Genomic DNA, 18,038 nt, shown 5'->3' with positions numbered 1-18,038 from the left:
TTGAACCAAATATGGTTTTCTGTGTCATATTGCCCTTCTTAGCAAGAAACTTAAAGCTGGGTGAATAACTGACCCTTCATTTTTATTGCAGTGGCCAACTTATTTATTTAAAAGAGAAGAAAATAGTCAAAATCTGTGACTAAGTTTTTTAGTTGGTAGTGAGTCTTTTGAATTATATACAATTTAGTTGTCCGGTTTCCGTGGGAGTAATTGCACAGTGTTTATACAACATTGTATCACCATGTAACAGCCATAAGAGTTAATCTTTACATATTGCTGTCTTTGTTAATTTCTGCTTGAGAAAATTAAAACTTAATTTTCTTGCAATAATGACTCTTGCATTTCAATCAGAATGTCAGCATTAGGGTTTATAAGTAAATCAGCTATTTCTCTTAAGGGGTTGAGACTCTGGAGTGATACTTCTATAATTATACAATACTCATAATACTGTACTAAGTTATATTTAATATAACTGATCACAAATGAAGTTTAATAAACTCTAATTGCTTGACTAAGTGCAAGCCTATTGCTTTTCCAGAGTTGATTTTTAAAAATTTTTTTAAAAGATTTTATTTATTCGTTTGACAGAGACAGCCAGCGAGAGAGGGAACACAAGCAGGGGGAGTGGGAGAGGAAGAAGCAGGCTCCTAGCGGAGAAGCCTGTTGTGGGGCTCCACCCCAGAACGCTGGGATCACGCCCTGAGCCGAAGGCAGACGCTTAACCGCTGTGCCACCCAGGCGCCCCTCCAGAGTTGATTTTAATGAAAATATATGGTCACTATACTTATTGGCGCTATATGCCCTCATCCTAATGACTATTACCATTCAATTTGCACAGTAAAAGCTTACTAAAATAACTTTAATCAGTGCTTTTAATTCAGGGGCGTGACTCTAATAAAGGTTTTTTTGGTCATTTTTGCTTAAAAATTTTTTAAGTGTATAGTAGCTCTATACTTTGTGGATGGGGTAAAATCTATAATGTCTGCTTACATGTGTGAGAGAGAGATGGATGTACATATATAAATTACATTCAGATAAAATTTGAGAGCTTGTCCCTATAGAACATCGTTATGAGTGAAGAAAAATTTAGGATTATCATTTTTTTAAGATTTATTTATTTATTTATTTGACCCTGGCCAGGGTGAGGGAGAGGGAAAGAGGGAGAGCGAGGACACAAGCAGGGGGAGCTGCAGGTGGAGGGAGAGGGAGAAGCAGGCTCCCAGCTGAGGGAGGCTGACCTGGGGCTCTGTGCCAGGACCCTTGGGATCATAACCTGAGCTGAAGGCAGATGGTTAACCACTTGACCAGTGAACCACTTAACTGACTGAGCCACCCAGGTGCCCTAGGATAATCTTTAAAAAAATTTTTTTAATTGAGTATTGTTGACACACAATGTTACTTTATTTTCAGGTGTACAACATAGTGATTCAGTTTCTTTATTTGCTATGTTATGCTCACCACAAGTATAGATGAAAATACCATTTAAAAATATGTTTTAAAGTTTACATAAAAATGACTGCCTCATCTTGTCAAACAGCTTTTTACACTTCTCTGAACTGTTTCTTTCGGTGGCATTTTTTGCTGTTCTCAACTCCTTTTGTATGTTTCTTTTTTGACTAATATATAAAGACAATTATGTGGTGGAAATAATTTATTTTCTATTGAAGATAATTTAATTGTAACTTACCCAATAATTTATTTTATTATTTAATTTATTTATTCTGAGGGAGGATTTTTATATATTTTTATTTTTTTGTGAATCAGATTATTTTGTCATTTTTACAAACGTGTCTTTTTTTAATTCAAGTATAATTAACATACAATGTTACATTCATTTTAGGTGTACAGTGTAGTGATTCAACAGTTCTATATACTACTCAGTGCTCATCATGATAAGTGTTTTCTTTAATCCCCATCACTTATTTCACCCACCCGCCTCCCACTTCCCCTCTGGTAACCATTGTTCTCTATAGTTAAGAGTGTTTCTTGGTTTGTCTCTCTTTTTTCCTTTGCTTATTTGTTTTGTTTCATAAGTTACATTTATGTGTGAAATCATATCGTGTTTGTCTTTTTCTGTCTGACTTATTTCGCTTAGCATTATACTCTCTAGCTCCATCCATGTCATTGCAAATGGCAAGATTTCATTCTTTTTATGTCTGAGTAATATTCCATTGTATATATATACTGCAACTCCTTTATCCACTCATCTATTGATGGACATTGGGCTGCTTCCATAATTTAGCTATTGTAAATAATGCTGCTATAAACATCAAGGTGCATGTATCCTTTTTTTTTTTAAGATTTTATTTATTTCTCAGAGAATGTGGATGTGCGCCTGTGCACAAGCAAGGGGTGGGGCAGACGGAGAAGCAGGCTCCCCGTTGAACAAGGAGCCTGATGCAGGACTCCATCCCAGGACCCTGGGATCATGACCTGACCTGAAGGCAGATGCTTAACTGGTGGAGCCACCCAGGTGTCCCCCTTGTATCCCTTTGAATTAACATTTTTGTATCCTTTCAGTAAAACCGTGGTAGTGTAATTGCTGGATCTTGGGGCAGTTCTATTTTTAACTTTTTGAGGAACCTCCATACTGTTTTCCACAGTTCCTGCCCCAGTTTGCATTCCCACCAACAGTGTAAGAGGGTTCCCCTTTCTCCACATCCTTGTCAGAGTCTGCTGTTTCTTGTGTTGTTAATTTGAGCCATTTTCATATGTGTGAGGTGATACCTCATTAGAATTTTGATTTGCATTTCCCTGATGATGAGTTGATGGTGTCTTTTCATATATGCGGCCACCTGGATGTCATCTTTGGAGAAATGTCTGTTCATGACTTCTGCCCATTATTTAATTAGATTGTTGGTTTTTTGAGTGTTGATTTGTATCAGTTCTTTATATAGTTTGGATACTAACCCTTTATTGGATATATCATTTGCAAATACCTTCTCCCATTCAGTAGACTGCCTTTTAGCTTTGTTGATTGTTTCTTTTGCTATGCAGAAGGGTTTTTTTGTTTTTTTGTTTTTTTGTTTTTTTTATGTAGTCCCAGTAGTTTATTTTTGCTTTTGTTTCCCTTGCCTCAGGAGGCTATTTAGGAAGAAGTTGCTATGGATGATGTCAAAGAGGTTATTGCCCGTGTTCTCCTCTAGAATTTTTATGGTTTCAGGTCTCACATTTAGATCTTAACCTATACTGAGTTTATTTTTCTGCATGGCGAAAGAGAGTGGTCCAGTTTCATTCAGCTGTCCAGTTTTCCCAGCACCGTTTGTTGAAGAGACTGTCTTTTTCCCATTGAATAGTCTTTGCTGCTTTGTCGAAGATTAATTGACCATATAATTGTGGGTTCATTTCTGGGTTTTCTCTTCTGTTTTCTTGGTCTGTGTGTATGTTTTTGTGCCAGTACCATACTGTTTATATTACTACAGCTTAGTAATATAACTTGAAGTCTGGAATTGTGATACTTACAGTTTTTTTCTTTTTCAAGATTGCTTTGGCTATTTGGGGTCCTTTGTGGTTCCATACAATTGTTAGGATTCTTTGTTCTAGTTCTGTGAAAAGCGCTGTTGGTATTTGATAGTCATTAAATTTGTAGATTGCTTTGGGTAGTATAGATATTTTACCAGTATTTGTTCTTCCAGTCCATGAGTGTGAAATGTCTTTCCATTTCTTAGCATCATCTTGGATTTTTCCATCAGCATTTTATAATTTTCAGAGTACAGGTCGTTCACCTCTTTAGTTAAGTTTATTTCTATGTATTTTATTTCTTTTGATGCAATTGTGAATGGGATTGTTTTCTTAATTTCTCTCTCTGCTGCTTCATCAAAGTATAAAAATGCAGATTTCTGTACATTGATTTTTATATCCTGCAACCCTACTGAATTCATTCATCAGTTCTAGTATTTTTTTTTTTTTTTTTTTTTTTTTTGGAGCAGGTTTTTAGGTTTTGGGGTTTATTTGGTTGGTGTTCTATGTGTAGTATCATATCATCTGCAAATAGCAAAGGTTTTAATTTTTACTTACCAACTTGGATGCCTTTTATTTCTTTTTGTTCTCTGATTGCTGTGGATAAGACCTGTAGTGTTTTTCCCCTTTGAGTATGATGTTAGCTGTGGGCTTTTCATAGATAGCCTTTATTATGTTGTGGAGGATTTTTATCTGGCTGGATGTTATATTTTTTCAAATGATTTTTTTTGCGTCTATTGAAATGATCATATGGTTATTATCCTTTCTCTCATTGATGTGATGCATCACATTGATGAGTTTTGAATATTGAACCACCCTTACATCCTGAGAATAAATTCCACTTGATCATGGTGGATGATTTTTTTAATGTATCGTTGGATTCAGTTTGCTAGTATTTTGTTGTGGATTTTTGCATCTATGTTCGTTTGGAATATTGGCCTGTAGTTCTCTTTTTTTGGTAGTGTCTTTATCTGGTTTTGGTATCAGGGTAATTCTGGCCAGATGGAATGAATTCAGAAGTTTTCTTCCTCTTCTATTTTTTTAGAATAGTTTGAGATGAGTCAGTATTAACTCTTAGAATAGGTATTAACTTTTCCTTAAATGTTTGGTAGAATTCACCTGTGAAGCCATCTGGTCCTAGATTTTTGTTTGTTGCAAGGTTTTTCATTACTGATTCAATTTCATTGCTGGTAATAGGTCTGTTCAAATATTCTATTCTTCCTATTTCATTTTTGTTAGTTTACATGGTTCTAGGAATTTTTCCATTTCTTCTAGGTTGTCCAATTTGTTTGCATATTGTTTTTAATAATATTTTCTTATAACTGTTTGTATTTCTGTGGTTTTGTTTGTTATTTCTTCTCTCCCATTTGTGATTTTATTTATTTGAGTCCTTTCTCTGTTTTTCTTGATAAGCCTGGCCAGAGGTTTATCAGTTCATTTTTTTCAATGAACAGCTCCTTGTTTCATCGATCTGTTTTATTGTTTTTTTGGTTTCTGTATAATTCATTTCAGCTCTAATCTTCATCAGTTTTTTCCCTTGTGCTGGTTTTCGGTTTATTTGTTCTTTTTCTAGGTCCTTCAGGTGTAAGGTTAGGTGTTTGAGATTTTTCTTGCTTCTTGAGATAGGCGGATATTGATGTAAACTTCCATCTCAGAACCACTTTTGCTGCATCCCAGAGGTTTTGGACCATTGTGTTTTCATTTTCCTTTGTTTCTGTGTAATTTTTAATTTCTTCTTTTATTTCCTGGTTGACCCCTTCGTCGTTTAGTATCATGTTGTTTAAGCTCCATGTATTTGTAGCTTTCCAGATTATTTTCTTGTGGGTGACTCCTAGTTTCATAGCATTGTGGTCAGAAAAGATGCATGGTATGACTTCACTCTTGAATTGGTTAAGGTTTGTTTTGTGGTCTATAGGTCATCTATCCTGGAGAATTTTCTCTGTACTCTTGAAAAGCATGTATATTCTTCATTTTAGGATGAAATGTTCTAAATACATCTGTTAGATCCATGTGTTTCAAAGTGCCAAAGCCATTGTTTCCTTGTTGATTTTTTGTTTAGATGATCTATTGATGTAAGTGGATTAAGTCCCCTATTATTATTATATTATTATTGATTCCTTTATGTTTGTTGTTAACTGTTTTATGTATTTGGGTGTTTCTACGTTGGGTGCATAAATTTTTACAACAGTTAACTTCTGATAATATTCCTTTTATTATTATATACTGTTTTTTGTCTCTTGTTAGTCGTTGTTTTAAGTCTACTTTGTCAGATATAAGTGTTGCTACTCTGGCTTTCTTTTCTTTTTTTAAAATAGATTTAATTAATTAATTAATTTATTTGAGAGAGAGGAGGGGGGAGGGAACAGCAGACTCCCTGCTGAGCAGGGAACCTGAAGCCGGGCTCAGTCCCAGCCTCCCGGATCATGAACTGAGCCAAAGGCAGATGCTTAACCCACTGAGCCAACCAGGTGCCCGTACTCTGGCTTTCTTTTGGCATCTTTTTGCATGATAGATGTTTCTCTTTCCCCTCACTTTCAATCTGCAGGTGCTTTTAGGTCTAAAACGGGTGTCTTGTAGGCAGCATAGAGATTGGTCTTGTTTTTTTATCCATTGTGAGACCCTGTGTGCTTTGAGTGGAGTATTTAGTCCGTTTACATTCAAAGTAATAGATATGTGCTTATTACCATTTTATTACTTATTTTGTGTTTGTTTCTGAATGTTTTCTCTGATCCTTTCTTGTCTTTCTCTCTTGCATGATTTGCTGTTTTTGTTTAGTGATATATTTGGATTTTTTTCTCTTTATTCTTTATCTCTTTATTCTCTATATTTATTTTTTCTTCTCTTTATTCTTTATCTCTTTATTCTCTATATTTATTAGTGGTTTTTGATATATGGTTACCATTTGGGTGGTATATGGCCTCTTCTGCGTATAGCAGTCTATATTAAGTTGATGGTCATTTAGGTTTGAACCCATTCTTTACTTTTCCCCATGTTGTAGGTATATCATATTTCACATCTTTTTATTTTGAGAGTTCTTTGATTTTCTTTTTACAGAAATATACATTTTTACTACTTTTATATTTCTACTTTACTACTGCCCATTTTGGTTTCTCTTTTCCACTCACAGCCTTCCCTTTAATATTTTCTACAGGGCTGGTTTAGTGGTCATGAACTCCTTTAGTTTTTGTCTTCCTGGGAAACTCTTTCTCCTTCTATTCTGAATCATATCCTGGCTGGGTAGAGTATTCTTGGCTGCTGATTTTTTCTGTTTAGTACTTTGAATATGTCATGCCATGCCCTTTTGTTTTCCCAAGCTTCTGATGAAAAATCCCCTGCTACCCTTTTGGGATTTCCTTTGTATATTACTGTCTTCTTTTGTCTTGCTGCTTTTAAAATTTTTTCTTTATCAGTATATTTTGCCAATTTAAATACCATATGTCTCTAAGAAATAGCCGGAAGATCAGTAGGAGAAGGAAGGGAAGAATGAAGGGGGGGTAAGCAGAAGGGGGAATGAACCATGAGAGACTATGGACTCTGGGAAACAAACTGAGGGCTTCAGAGGGGAGGGGAGTGGGGGACTGGGATAGGCCGGTGATGGGTATTAATTTTGCACATATTGCATGGTGCACTGGGTGTTATATGCAAGTAATGAATCATGGAACACTACATCAAAAACTGAGGATATACTGTATGGTGACTAACATACCATAATAAAAAATTATTATAAAAAAAGAAAAGAAAAGAGATTTGGAGGTGTGAGGGCTTTCCTAATGCCCTGGTAAGACCTCACTAGGCTCTGCCTTCTCCATCCAGGGGAGAGGCTGATGCTGGTATGAGTTGTGATGGCCTTGATCATGGCTGGAGAGCGTCAGGGGCTGGTGCCCCCAAGGTGTGCTCCACTTATGTGTCACCTGACTTCCTTTAGCCCAGTTTTGAGGCCACAGACTTGGGGGTCAAATTGATCTGGGTTCAAATTCTGCCTAAGCTATTTCCAGCTGTTTTACCTTGGGTGATGTACCTTCTAAGCCCAACTTCCTTGCCTGTTAAAAAAAATAAAATAAGCACATTCCTTGTAGGGATGTTTTGGGCTTACCCGGGGGTGGCTACTTAATTTGCAAAATGAAAATGCAGGGCTCCTTGTTCAAAAAGCAAGAATAAAGTTTTTCCCCTTCTTCCACAAAATACATACATACATACATACATACATACATACCATATGTCTTGGTGTGGGTTTGCTTTTGTTGATTTTGATGGGTTTCTTTCTGCCTCCTGAGTCTGGATATCTGTTTCCTTTCCCAGATTAGGAAAGTTTTCAGCTTTGTTTCTTCAAATAAATTTTCTGCTCCCTTTCTCTGTCTTCTCCTTCTTGGACTCTATACTACAAATGTTATTATCTTTGAAGGCATCACTGAATTCCCTAAATCTATTCTCATTTTGCCCAGTTCTTTTTTCTCCCTTATGTGCAGCTTGGTTATTTTTCATTACTCTGCTTTCTAGGTCATTGATTTCTTCCTCCGCTTTTCCCAGCCTGCTTTTCATTCCAGCAAGCATGTTTCTCAGTTCATTTGTCCTTTATCTCTGCTGTTATTCCTTATCTCTGTTATAGGTCTCACTCATGTCTTCCACTATTTCCTCAAGCCACCTGAGTATCCTTATGAGCATTGCTTTAAATACTCCATCAGGCATGTTATTTATATCTGTTTTATCTAGATATCTGGTTGTGGCCTTGTCCTGTTCTTTCATATGGGGTAAATTTCTCTGTTTTCTCATTTTGTCTAAGTCTCTGTGTTTGTTTCTCTGTTAGGAAAGTCAGCTATGTCTCCTGTTCTTGTGGGTAATGGCCTTATGAAGAAGAGGTTCTGTAGTGTCCTGCTGTGTGGTTTCCCCTATTTCCCGGGGCTTGACATTTCTGGGATTGTCTCCAATGTGTGCTGCATGTGCTGTGCAGTTTTGCTGGCCACTCTATCCTTCAGGCCTGTTGTCTGCAGAGGCTGTTTTTGCCTGTTGTGAGCAGTGTTTGGTCTCTGGACTGAATGTGGCCCATTTTGACTAGGTGTGATCTGGTCTGTTTGTTGCCTCTGTTGCTGAAACCGAGACTCAGCAAATCTCCTAAATTGGGGGATGCAGTGTGAGCAGGGGTTGGACTAGTCTTCTAGGTTAGGAGGCCCACAGTGCTGCCTCTGAGGCAAGCGAAACTGGCACTTCTGGAAGTGTGGTTCCACCACGGTATGTTGGGCAGGATTTGGGGTAAGTTAGGTAGTGAGTGTTGGTAATGTGCTGTTTCCCACAGGTAGCCATGTGCTTATGAAGATAGGCAGGGAAGGGAAGTGGCACCTGACAGTTTCTTTGTTCCTGGAGGGTCTCTTTGTGAATGTTGTCTCTCTGGGATGTGTTCTAAAATGAGCAAATAACCTCTCTACCGTGTGCCCCACTTGGTCTTCAGATTGCTGTTTCCATGCTGTATATCTGCAGGTCTTTTGCCTGCCTTCTCTCCAAGAGCTGCCCTAATGCCCTTGGTGCTGTATCGCAGCTAAGCCCACTGACTTTTAAAACTCCAGGCTTTAAGCACTATTGCTTATCAGAAGTCATGAAATTGAAATTTGGCCCCTTTCACTTTCCAAGCCAGTTGTTAGAGGGATTTGTTTTCCCCATGTGCTCCCCTGCATGTGAGTCTGTCTCTTGCCTTTCTCTGCGACCACAGCTCCCTCCCCACTGCAGTCAGTGGGTAATCTGTTTCTCTCCCGAGCTCTGTCTCTGCACTTCCTACTTTCTTTGATGTGGCCTCTTTTCTTCCTTTAGTTGTAAAGTTTGTTCTGTCAGTTTTTATGTCAATTTCTGGGGTATTGAGATGATTTGATAGTTATCTAGTTGCATTCATTGGACAAGGCAAGCCTAGGGTCCTCTACTCCACTGCCATCTTCTAACCTCAGTGTTTCCATTTAAATAGGATGGATAGATTGGGTCTCACTGAACAAGAACTCCAAAAGGAGGGATTATGGAATAAAGAATATGGAAATATGGAAATGGAAAAGGGCATTGTCAGCAGAGGGAAGAGCCAGTGCATGTGACTGATTGCATTATTGAAGAACAGTGAGGTTGTCACTGTGACTGGAGCTGAGGGAAGTTAAAGGGACAGTAACAGGAGATGAGGTCTGAGGGATCTGGAGAGAGTACAGATCAGGAGGGCCTTGTAGACCATTGTCAGGATTTTGACTTATGCTTGTAGTGAAAGTAGAGAGCTGTTGGAAAGTTTTGAGCAAAGGAGTAACATAATCTGAATTTGGTTTTACCAGTATCACTTTGGTATGTTCAAAATTAACTGGGATGATAAAGGTGGAAGCAGGGGACAGGCTAGGATGTTATTATAGAAATCTAGGTAAGAGGTGATGATGGCTTGAACTGGAAGATTTCTTTGGCAATGAGGAGAGAATGGAAACAGAGGTAATTATAAGGAGGCTGTTTCCAGGGATTAGACTCTAAAATATTATAGTTTGTGTGTGAATGAAGAAGAAATTGCAGAACATATACAGTGGGACTTGACAACTGTTTGGCTATAGGGAATGAAGGAGTGACATGGAAGTCTTAAACCTGGATAAATGGAATGTGGATAGTACCATTAACATAAATGTTACCCTCCTTTTTGAAAGTCTGTCCTGATCCTCTGAAACAGCATTTTTACCCTTTTGTGCTCATGTAGTATTTCCATTGGGTTATTAATTGTATACTCATTTTTCCTCCTGCCATCCTTCTTGAAAGCTTAGAGAAATGGTTTGACTCTTAGAATTGTAGCAAGATTAAGAAGTAATTAGGAAGGTAAAATTTAATTTGCATATACATTTTATGTGAATGTAAAATTTAATTCATTTGCATATACATTTTATGTGGATTATAACCGATGAGCCACATGTGAGTTCAGTAGATTACATGTAAGATGTGTTGGCAAGGACTTTGGGTGCCAGGGAATGCTCTTTGGTAAGATGTTTGACTTCCTGGGTGATAATGGGAAAAGGCAGTTACCTAAAGGGAGTATCTGTGACTTTGAGATTACCATGAACTGTTTCAATTCAGTAATTCAGTCTTAATATCCTAGATCTTGATTATAATAACTGAAAAGTTTATATGTTGACTGAGAGTTAGTGTGTATTCATAACCAGATAGATCTGTGGTCCTTGGGCAGGTCACTTGGCCTCTTCAAACTTCAGTTTCATAATTTGTAAAATGAGAGGTTTTGACCAGATTATCTTAAATTCCATCCACCTTTAATATTCTCTAACTCCATATACATACATGTGTGATTAAATATGGACAAAAAAGTTAATTTCAAAGAAAAGCAAGTGGGGTTGGAGAAGAAAACTCAAATTTCTTCCCATAGGACAAGGCGGAAGATTACTAACAATACTTGTCACCACCGTACATTCAATTGAGATATAAATTTAAAGCATTCCAGACATATTTGTACCTTAAGCTAGATAATTTGACTAAATCAAATTGTATTTTCCCTTAATTTACATTCTCACTTTGAAGATATAGATGTGTCTTTGAGTTTATATTCCCAAAGGATAGAAAGGAAAGAAGTAATTGCTTGAAGAATTGTATAATCTGCTTACTTAAACACGGGTGGACAGGTACATATTTGGATGGTGGCATGGTAGTTGAGAATTTGACATTTCTCACTCTGATTTTACATTACAGGCGATCATGAAGCTTACCATTGTGCATAAAGATTTTCTTTAACTAAGTATGAATATTAAAGAGGAAATACATAGAGATAGTCCTACGGTGAATTAACCTCTCTTAAAATGGCTTCAGTTCTGATATGAATATTCCCCCTTCTTTTTTTCCCCTAGGCAGTAAAATTTGATTGGGGTGTGCTGAAGACATAGTACAAAAATTTAGAAGTATAGGTACCTGAGGGAATCAATGGATTAAAATTAGAAAGAGAACTATACATATAATAGTGTATTTGTCCCAGCTGGTCCAGAGGAGGATGATCTAACTTAACAGCATTTTGTTGATGGTGTTTGAAGACAATTTCATGAGATCCTGAGACCAAATAATTCTCACTTATTTAGAACTCATAATGAATTCTTATCAGTGGGATGACCACATTTTTCTTAGTAAAAAGGGTTGTGAGCAAGCTTGACCAAGTTGATGCTCATCGTTCAGCTTCTGTTGTAAGAAATAAATGGATAGGATGTGGCAGAAAGATTAATTTCAATTCTTAACTGGTGACTTTAAAAAATCTTCCTAATTACAATTTTTTTTTAAAGATTTTATTTATTTATTCGACAGAGATAGAGACAGCCAGCGAGAGAGGGAACACAAGCAGGGGGAGTGGGAGAGGAAGAAGCAGGCTCCTAGCGGAGGAGCCTGATGTGGGGCTTGATCCCAGAACGCTGGGATCACGCCCTGAGCCGAAAGCAGACGTTTAACCGCTGTGCCACCCAGGCGCCCCTCTAATTACAATTTTTAATTAGAATTTCAACATATTTATAATATAATAACTGCCCTTCATGCTGATCATATGTTATTGCAAGATCTTGAATTACCTTCTCAGTCATGGAAGATTACTAAATTATTACTTTATTTACTTTACTGTAATATTGCTTTATTACTTTAGTATTGCTGTACTCTAATTCTTCGAATAGTGGTGCCTATTTTGTTGTATGGTGGCTTTTATTAACCACTGTATTTTATTAACTAGGATACACCATTTTAAGTGCTTCTCAACATTAGAAGTAGAAAACCACATGCAAAAAACAACTGTTGGAATTTTTGAGAAATGGACATATATTAACAGAATCCATTAATCCAATTTTATCTAGAATATTTATAAAGATGTCCTTTATCCAATGTAACTGAGCTCTAGACTCAGCTGTTTCATTTTATTTCATTAATATTAAATGTGACGTTTTTCCTATTTTTAAAAATTTATTTTAAAAATATGATTCATTCTAAAATTTTGAAAAAACCTGAAAGGGTTTATGACTTTGCTCTATCTTTTCTCATGTTTGAGCACTATGGTAATGATGTCTGATCCAAATCTGTCTTTGGGACCTTGCTAGTCATCTTTAAAAACAAATAGACACCCCCATCCAAATCTTCATTTTTGATCGTTAAAAGAGCTTTTTTTTCCTTTTGTAAAGAATGTATGTGGTTATATATTTAAACCTGCTAATTCTTTTTGATTAGTTGTAATTAATAAAACAAATGGGTATCATTCAATGATTATTTGATCTATGAATTTCTCTTATCTGACAGGTATTCTTTTTTTTTCCTTTTGGTTTTAATAGAACATTCAAATAAAAACTTTGGCAGATGATGTGGTAAGGTGGTCTTAGTAGCATGTTGTTATGTTACTTATGCATGTTGCCTTTTTTACTATAGTGGGCGGACATTAAAGCATTGATGTATGTAAGATATAAAATATCTAGATGTTTACAAAGCACAGTAAAATGGAAATTTGTCAAGAGAGTGACTTTTCTTTTTTTGGATATTAAAGAATTACGTGAGAGCTCAATAAAATTTTGATATTATCCTGCTGTATACCTTAATCTAATTTTTTTGGTCTGTATATAAATCTAACTCTGGAAAATACAGATTTTTTCTTTTTTGATAGCCAAGTAAACTGTGAGTAAGTAAAAGATTAGTATCAATATTGGGGGAAATTAAAGTAGAAAAGAAGCTAAGTTTATTATGTTAGATATATGCTATTAAATTTAAAATTCTTAAATATTTTGAGCTGAGGCTATCATAGTAAAACTTATTAAAAGTTATGGGCTTAACATTTAAGTGTACCCTTTTATAGCTAAACTTTTAAAATACAGTATTTTAAGCAGTGTCAGTTTTTTCTTTGTGAAGTTACAAATAATGTAAAATATTAGTGATTCAAAAGGTAAAATTATATAGCTTAACTTCATTTTCTTATCAAGATATAGCTGAAAGCAAAAGCCCATTTTCTAGATAGAAATGAAGGGCATAGTGGAAGATCAAATATATATGTAAATAATGCTACTCAATAAAAAGCTAGCACTGCAAAAGTGACATGAAGGGACAGGAACAGAGATACATTGATTTAATGGTCGATTGCATATTTAAATGCTTTTATGTCCACCATATTTTTTAGCAAAATTTTTGACCATTGAATATGTACTCAAGCTTATTTGGGATTACTTAATATTTTTTCTTGAGTTGTTTGAAAATATAATACATATCTAAACCAACTTAATTTTCCTCAAAGAGTTAAAAGAAAATTGGAATATAGTTCAGGATAATTTGAAGAAATGAATCTTAATGTGAACACTGGGATTGGAACCAGGGACTTCACAAATTTAGCGAGTCACTTTTTCTGTGAAATGAAAGTTGGTCTAGATGTTTTTTCAGATTTCTTCCCAGCTCTAAAACACTATGATTTATATGATCTCTTTTTAAGAAACCATGTACTAAAATCATTTTTGTAATCCTAAATAAGCTGCATAAACTGCTCATATTTCAAAGTTTAGCTTTTAAAAAAACTGTTCTTTGAATCAAAATGAAAAGCATGTTCTTTAAATGGGGGGAGTCAACAGAAAATTATGTAAGTTGCTGTAATTACTTCTGTGATGCTGTTTGTATTGTTGAAATAATTTATAAGGACTCAGTAATATGGCAGTGAAGATTACTGTCCTCACATCTAACACATGTGCTTGTTTAACATGAGTTGATGGTATGCATGTGCTTTCTAACAGAAACCAGAATAAAACTGAGTTGCATTCAGTTTTATGGACATTACTAATTTTTGAGGTCTAATGTTTTCGGGTTTATAAAACAGATTGGGCTGTTTACATGTACCTGGAGTCATTAATACACTCTATGTGAAATAGCAAGCTAATTATTAGAGATTGTGCTTAATTATTAGAGATTGTACATGGGATCAAAGTTTCAGAGTCAATATCCATAAAACATCAAGTTCTTTATAATAGTATGTAGGAATAAGATATTTCTATGTATGTTAACATTGCCATTAAATGGAAAAGGTGATGTCTTGTTATTCCCAGTTTTTAGGGGAAAAAAGTAAGGGAAATAATAGTAACAGCAATAATAATAATAAATAGCAGCTAAGTGCACTAAACATATCAATTTATTTAAATCTCAGAATAACTCTGTGGTATAGGTAATATCATTATTTACTTAACATTTATTAACTTGTATTTTAAAGACTTTATTTATTTATTTTAGGGAAAGAGAGAGAGAATCTCAAGCAGACTCCCCACTGAGCATGGAGCCCTATGTGGGGCTTGATCTCATAACCCCTATGTGATGACTGAGCTGAAATCGAGATGGACACTTACCTGAAAGAGCCACCCAGACGCCCCTTGTTATCTGTATTTTAGAGATTAGGAAACAGAGCACACGTAATTTGCACAGGATTCCTCAGCTAGGAAAGGGTAGATTCAAACCCAGGCAGTCTGGCTTCAGAGTGTATGTTCTTAACCATTATACTCAGCCTCTATGCTGACAAAGTATACTTGTCACAATTTTTGGCACTTTGAAGAGAGAAACATTACTATAGTTTCCCTCTTAGAATTGAATATTAGTGCTCTTTTTATTTCCTTTCTTTATTTCTTGTAGTTCAAGAGTTGCCACCAAAGCTACATCTCCCTTAAACAACCACGTGACTTTGACGCAGGACTTTTTTTTTTTTTTTTACCTACTTACTGTGTAAAACAGAAATAAGGGACTAGGTTTACTTTAGAGGAATACTTTTCACACCTCAGACTTCTGAGACTGGAGAACTACTACAAGTTTTCAAAATTGTACAATCTCTAACTGGAGCTTGTTGCTTAAGAGTTTGTCAAAAGACAGTAATGATATACATTACACTAAATGCTATTTTGATGTTTCAGTAGTTCATATTTGTGATTCTGGGTTTCTGTCTTAGAGTTTCTTATTTTTTTCTTTGTAGCGTGACCGAATTACAAATTTTAGAAAATCTACTGTCAAAAAAGAAAAACCTCTTATTCAACATCCTATTGATTCTCAAGTTGCAATGAGTGAGTTTCCAGCAGCTCAGCCATTATATGATGAACGATCTTTGAATTTGTCAGAAAAGGAAGTACTGGATCTGTTTGAGAAAATGATGGTAAGTTAGACCCCTGCTTTTGTTGTAATTCTAAAATTCGTGTGTCCAAAGTGGCATGGGGTTTTAAGTAGTTACATTTGTATGGACTGTGTTTATATCATGTAAGAGAGAGACCAGAAACCTGTTGATAAAACAGAACTATTTTCAGAAGTATCTGTTTTTTGAACTAAAACATCCTAACCTATTACTTCTACAGTGAGATCCAGAAAGCAGGGGCTCTCTTATTTATTTGTGTTCCCTAGTATTTTATAGTCTCTGGCATATTGAATCAGTTTTTTAATTAACTAATTTGCGTTTCCGTTTCTGTGAAGTAAAACAGGCCAAATTTCACTTTGCTGAAAACAACACAAGGTATCTTGTTGGGTATATGAAATAGAGTTGGGAAGACAGAGGGTAAAAAACCAAAAATGAAAAAACAAAAAACATAGAGGAGAAACAATGCCTGGGAAGAGAAGGAAGATGGCAGTGGAGTAGGAGGACCCTAGGCTCAATTCATCCCATGAACACAAGTAGATAACTATCAAATCATTCTAAATACTTCAGAAATTGACCTGAAGACTGACAGAACAAACTCTACAAATAAAGGGAGAGAAGAGGCCACATCAAAGAAGGTAGGAAGTGCAGAGATGTGGTTTAGGGGAAAAATGGATCAAAGTTACTGAGGAGGGGAGGGAGCTCTGGTCTAGAGAAGGGCTAGAGAGAGACTGAGAGAGAGAAAGAGAAGCACATGGGGGGATGTACATGGAGAATGTTTCCCCAAAGCCTTTGGCTTTGGAAAACAAGAGGGGCTGAATTTCATGAGTTCTTGCAAGCAGTAGGGATTGAAGCCTGGAGTTTTGAAGGTCAGCAAGCTTGGCTGGGATAGAGCCCTGAGGATACCACCCTGCTCCTGGAGAGAAGGCAGGTAAACATCCCGAGGACATGGCATGGAAACAGCGATCTGAAAAGCACCTGGAAAGCATGGGGATTATTTGCTATCCTCTGAGCTTGCCCCTGAGAAGCAGCATTCACTGAGACACCTCTCTGGGAAAAAGGAGCTGGCTGGAGCCATTCCCCTCCCCCCCCCACATAACACCATAAAAAGTGAGCCAACTGCTGAAAGCAACACAGTACCAACACTGGCTGTATAATTTACTTACACCAAGCCCCACCCCTCTGTGCTCCATTGGAGCTGCCCTTCTCAGGCTTGCTTTAGGACCAGCATGGTGGGCCTAACCTCCAGAACACCAGCATAAACCTCTGACCTCACCACATCTCCTGACCAGAGAGTTTTGCAGGGCCTCAGTTCCAGTGGAGGTGGTGAAAAGACTCATTTCATAAGCAGACCAGAGCCGACCAGAGCAGACCAGAGCACACCTGGTTAAACTTGACACATTCAGGCCAGGGACGAAACACTGGCCACAGCAGACAAGGAGAATACCATGTACAGAATACTGGCCTGAAGGATAGAGCAGCCCCAAAACAACAGCAGAGTACATGTAGCACATACCAGAGACACTCCCTGAAGCTCCAGGCCTTGGACACTACGTGACCTCTTCTTCATAAGGCCATTACTTGCAGGAGCAGGAGACATAACTGGATTTTCTAACACAGAGAAGAAGACAGAGACTTAGAGAAAATGCAAAGATGAAGGAATTTATCCCAAATGAAAGAACAAGATGAGGCCTTGGCTACAAATCTAAGTGAAACAGATATAAGTTACATGCCTGATGGAGAATTTAATGCAATGATCATAAGTATACTCACTGGGATTGAGAAAAGAGTAGAAGACATCGGTGACAGCCTTACCACAGAGATAAAACATCTTAATTGACCTAGCAGTAGCATTTGATACAGTTGATCATACTCTCCAGTTTGAAATGCTTCCTCCCTCCCATACTCCCAAAATTGATTTGGTTTTCCTCCTGCTTCTTTGGTGGCTTCTTTTCAATCTTCTTTACAGATTCCTTTTCATGTTCTCAACCTTTAAAGTAGAGGCCCAGGGATCAGTGCTTGGACATCTTTTCCTCTTTCTACCTTATCTTCTTTGGTAATTACAACCAGTACTATGCTTTTAAATCCCATTTGTGTGCTCACAGTTCTCAGATTTGCCTCCAGCCTAGTCCTAATGTCTGAACTCTAGACTCATATATCAGACTTCAAAATCAACATCTCACCTTGGATAATCGGTAGAGTTCTCCGAAGTAATATATTCAAAATGGAACTGCTGATATTCTCCTCCAAACCTGCTCCTCTCAGTGTCTTCCCCTTCTCAGCTGATGGTATATCTGTCTGTCCAGTTACTCAGGCTAAAGTCTTTGGAACTGTCTTTTAACTATTTTTTTCTTACCTTTAATTCATTTTGTAACTCATTAACTCTTCATTCAAAGTAAGGTACTTGGAATAGCTGACCATTTCTTATCACCTTCACTGGTCCCATACAAGCTGAAATCTTACCTGGGCTGCCACAATAGTGGTG

General features: G+C 36.7%; 1 protein-coding gene across 2 annotated transcripts in view; it reads left to right on the top strand.

Annotated features, from left to right (window-relative positions):
• The window catches only part of DIAPH2 (diaphanous related formin 2), a 1,070,037-nt gene that overhangs the window by 44,755 nt on the left and 1,007,244 nt on the right, over window positions 1–18,038 (top strand). For both annotated transcript variants that reach the window (XM_040630182.1, XM_040630183.1), the window contains exons 2-3: window positions 12,753–12,785; window positions 15,404–15,580. In XM_040630182.1, coding sequence (XP_040486116.1) covers window positions 12,753–12,785; window positions 15,404–15,580 — 210 coding nt within the window. The remainder of the gene's footprint in view (window positions 1–12,752; window positions 12,786–15,403; window positions 15,581–18,038) is intronic.

This window comes from Ursus maritimus, assembly GCF_017311325.1.
Source record: "Ursus maritimus isolate PB19 chromosome X unlocalized genomic scaffold, ASM1731132v1 scaffold_X1, whole genome shotgun sequence".
Taxonomy (NCBI): domain Eukaryota; kingdom Metazoa; phylum Chordata; class Mammalia; order Carnivora; family Ursidae; genus Ursus; species Ursus maritimus.
Note: the sequence above shows the minus strand (reverse complement) of the source record. Positions and strands in the feature narration are given on the sequence as shown.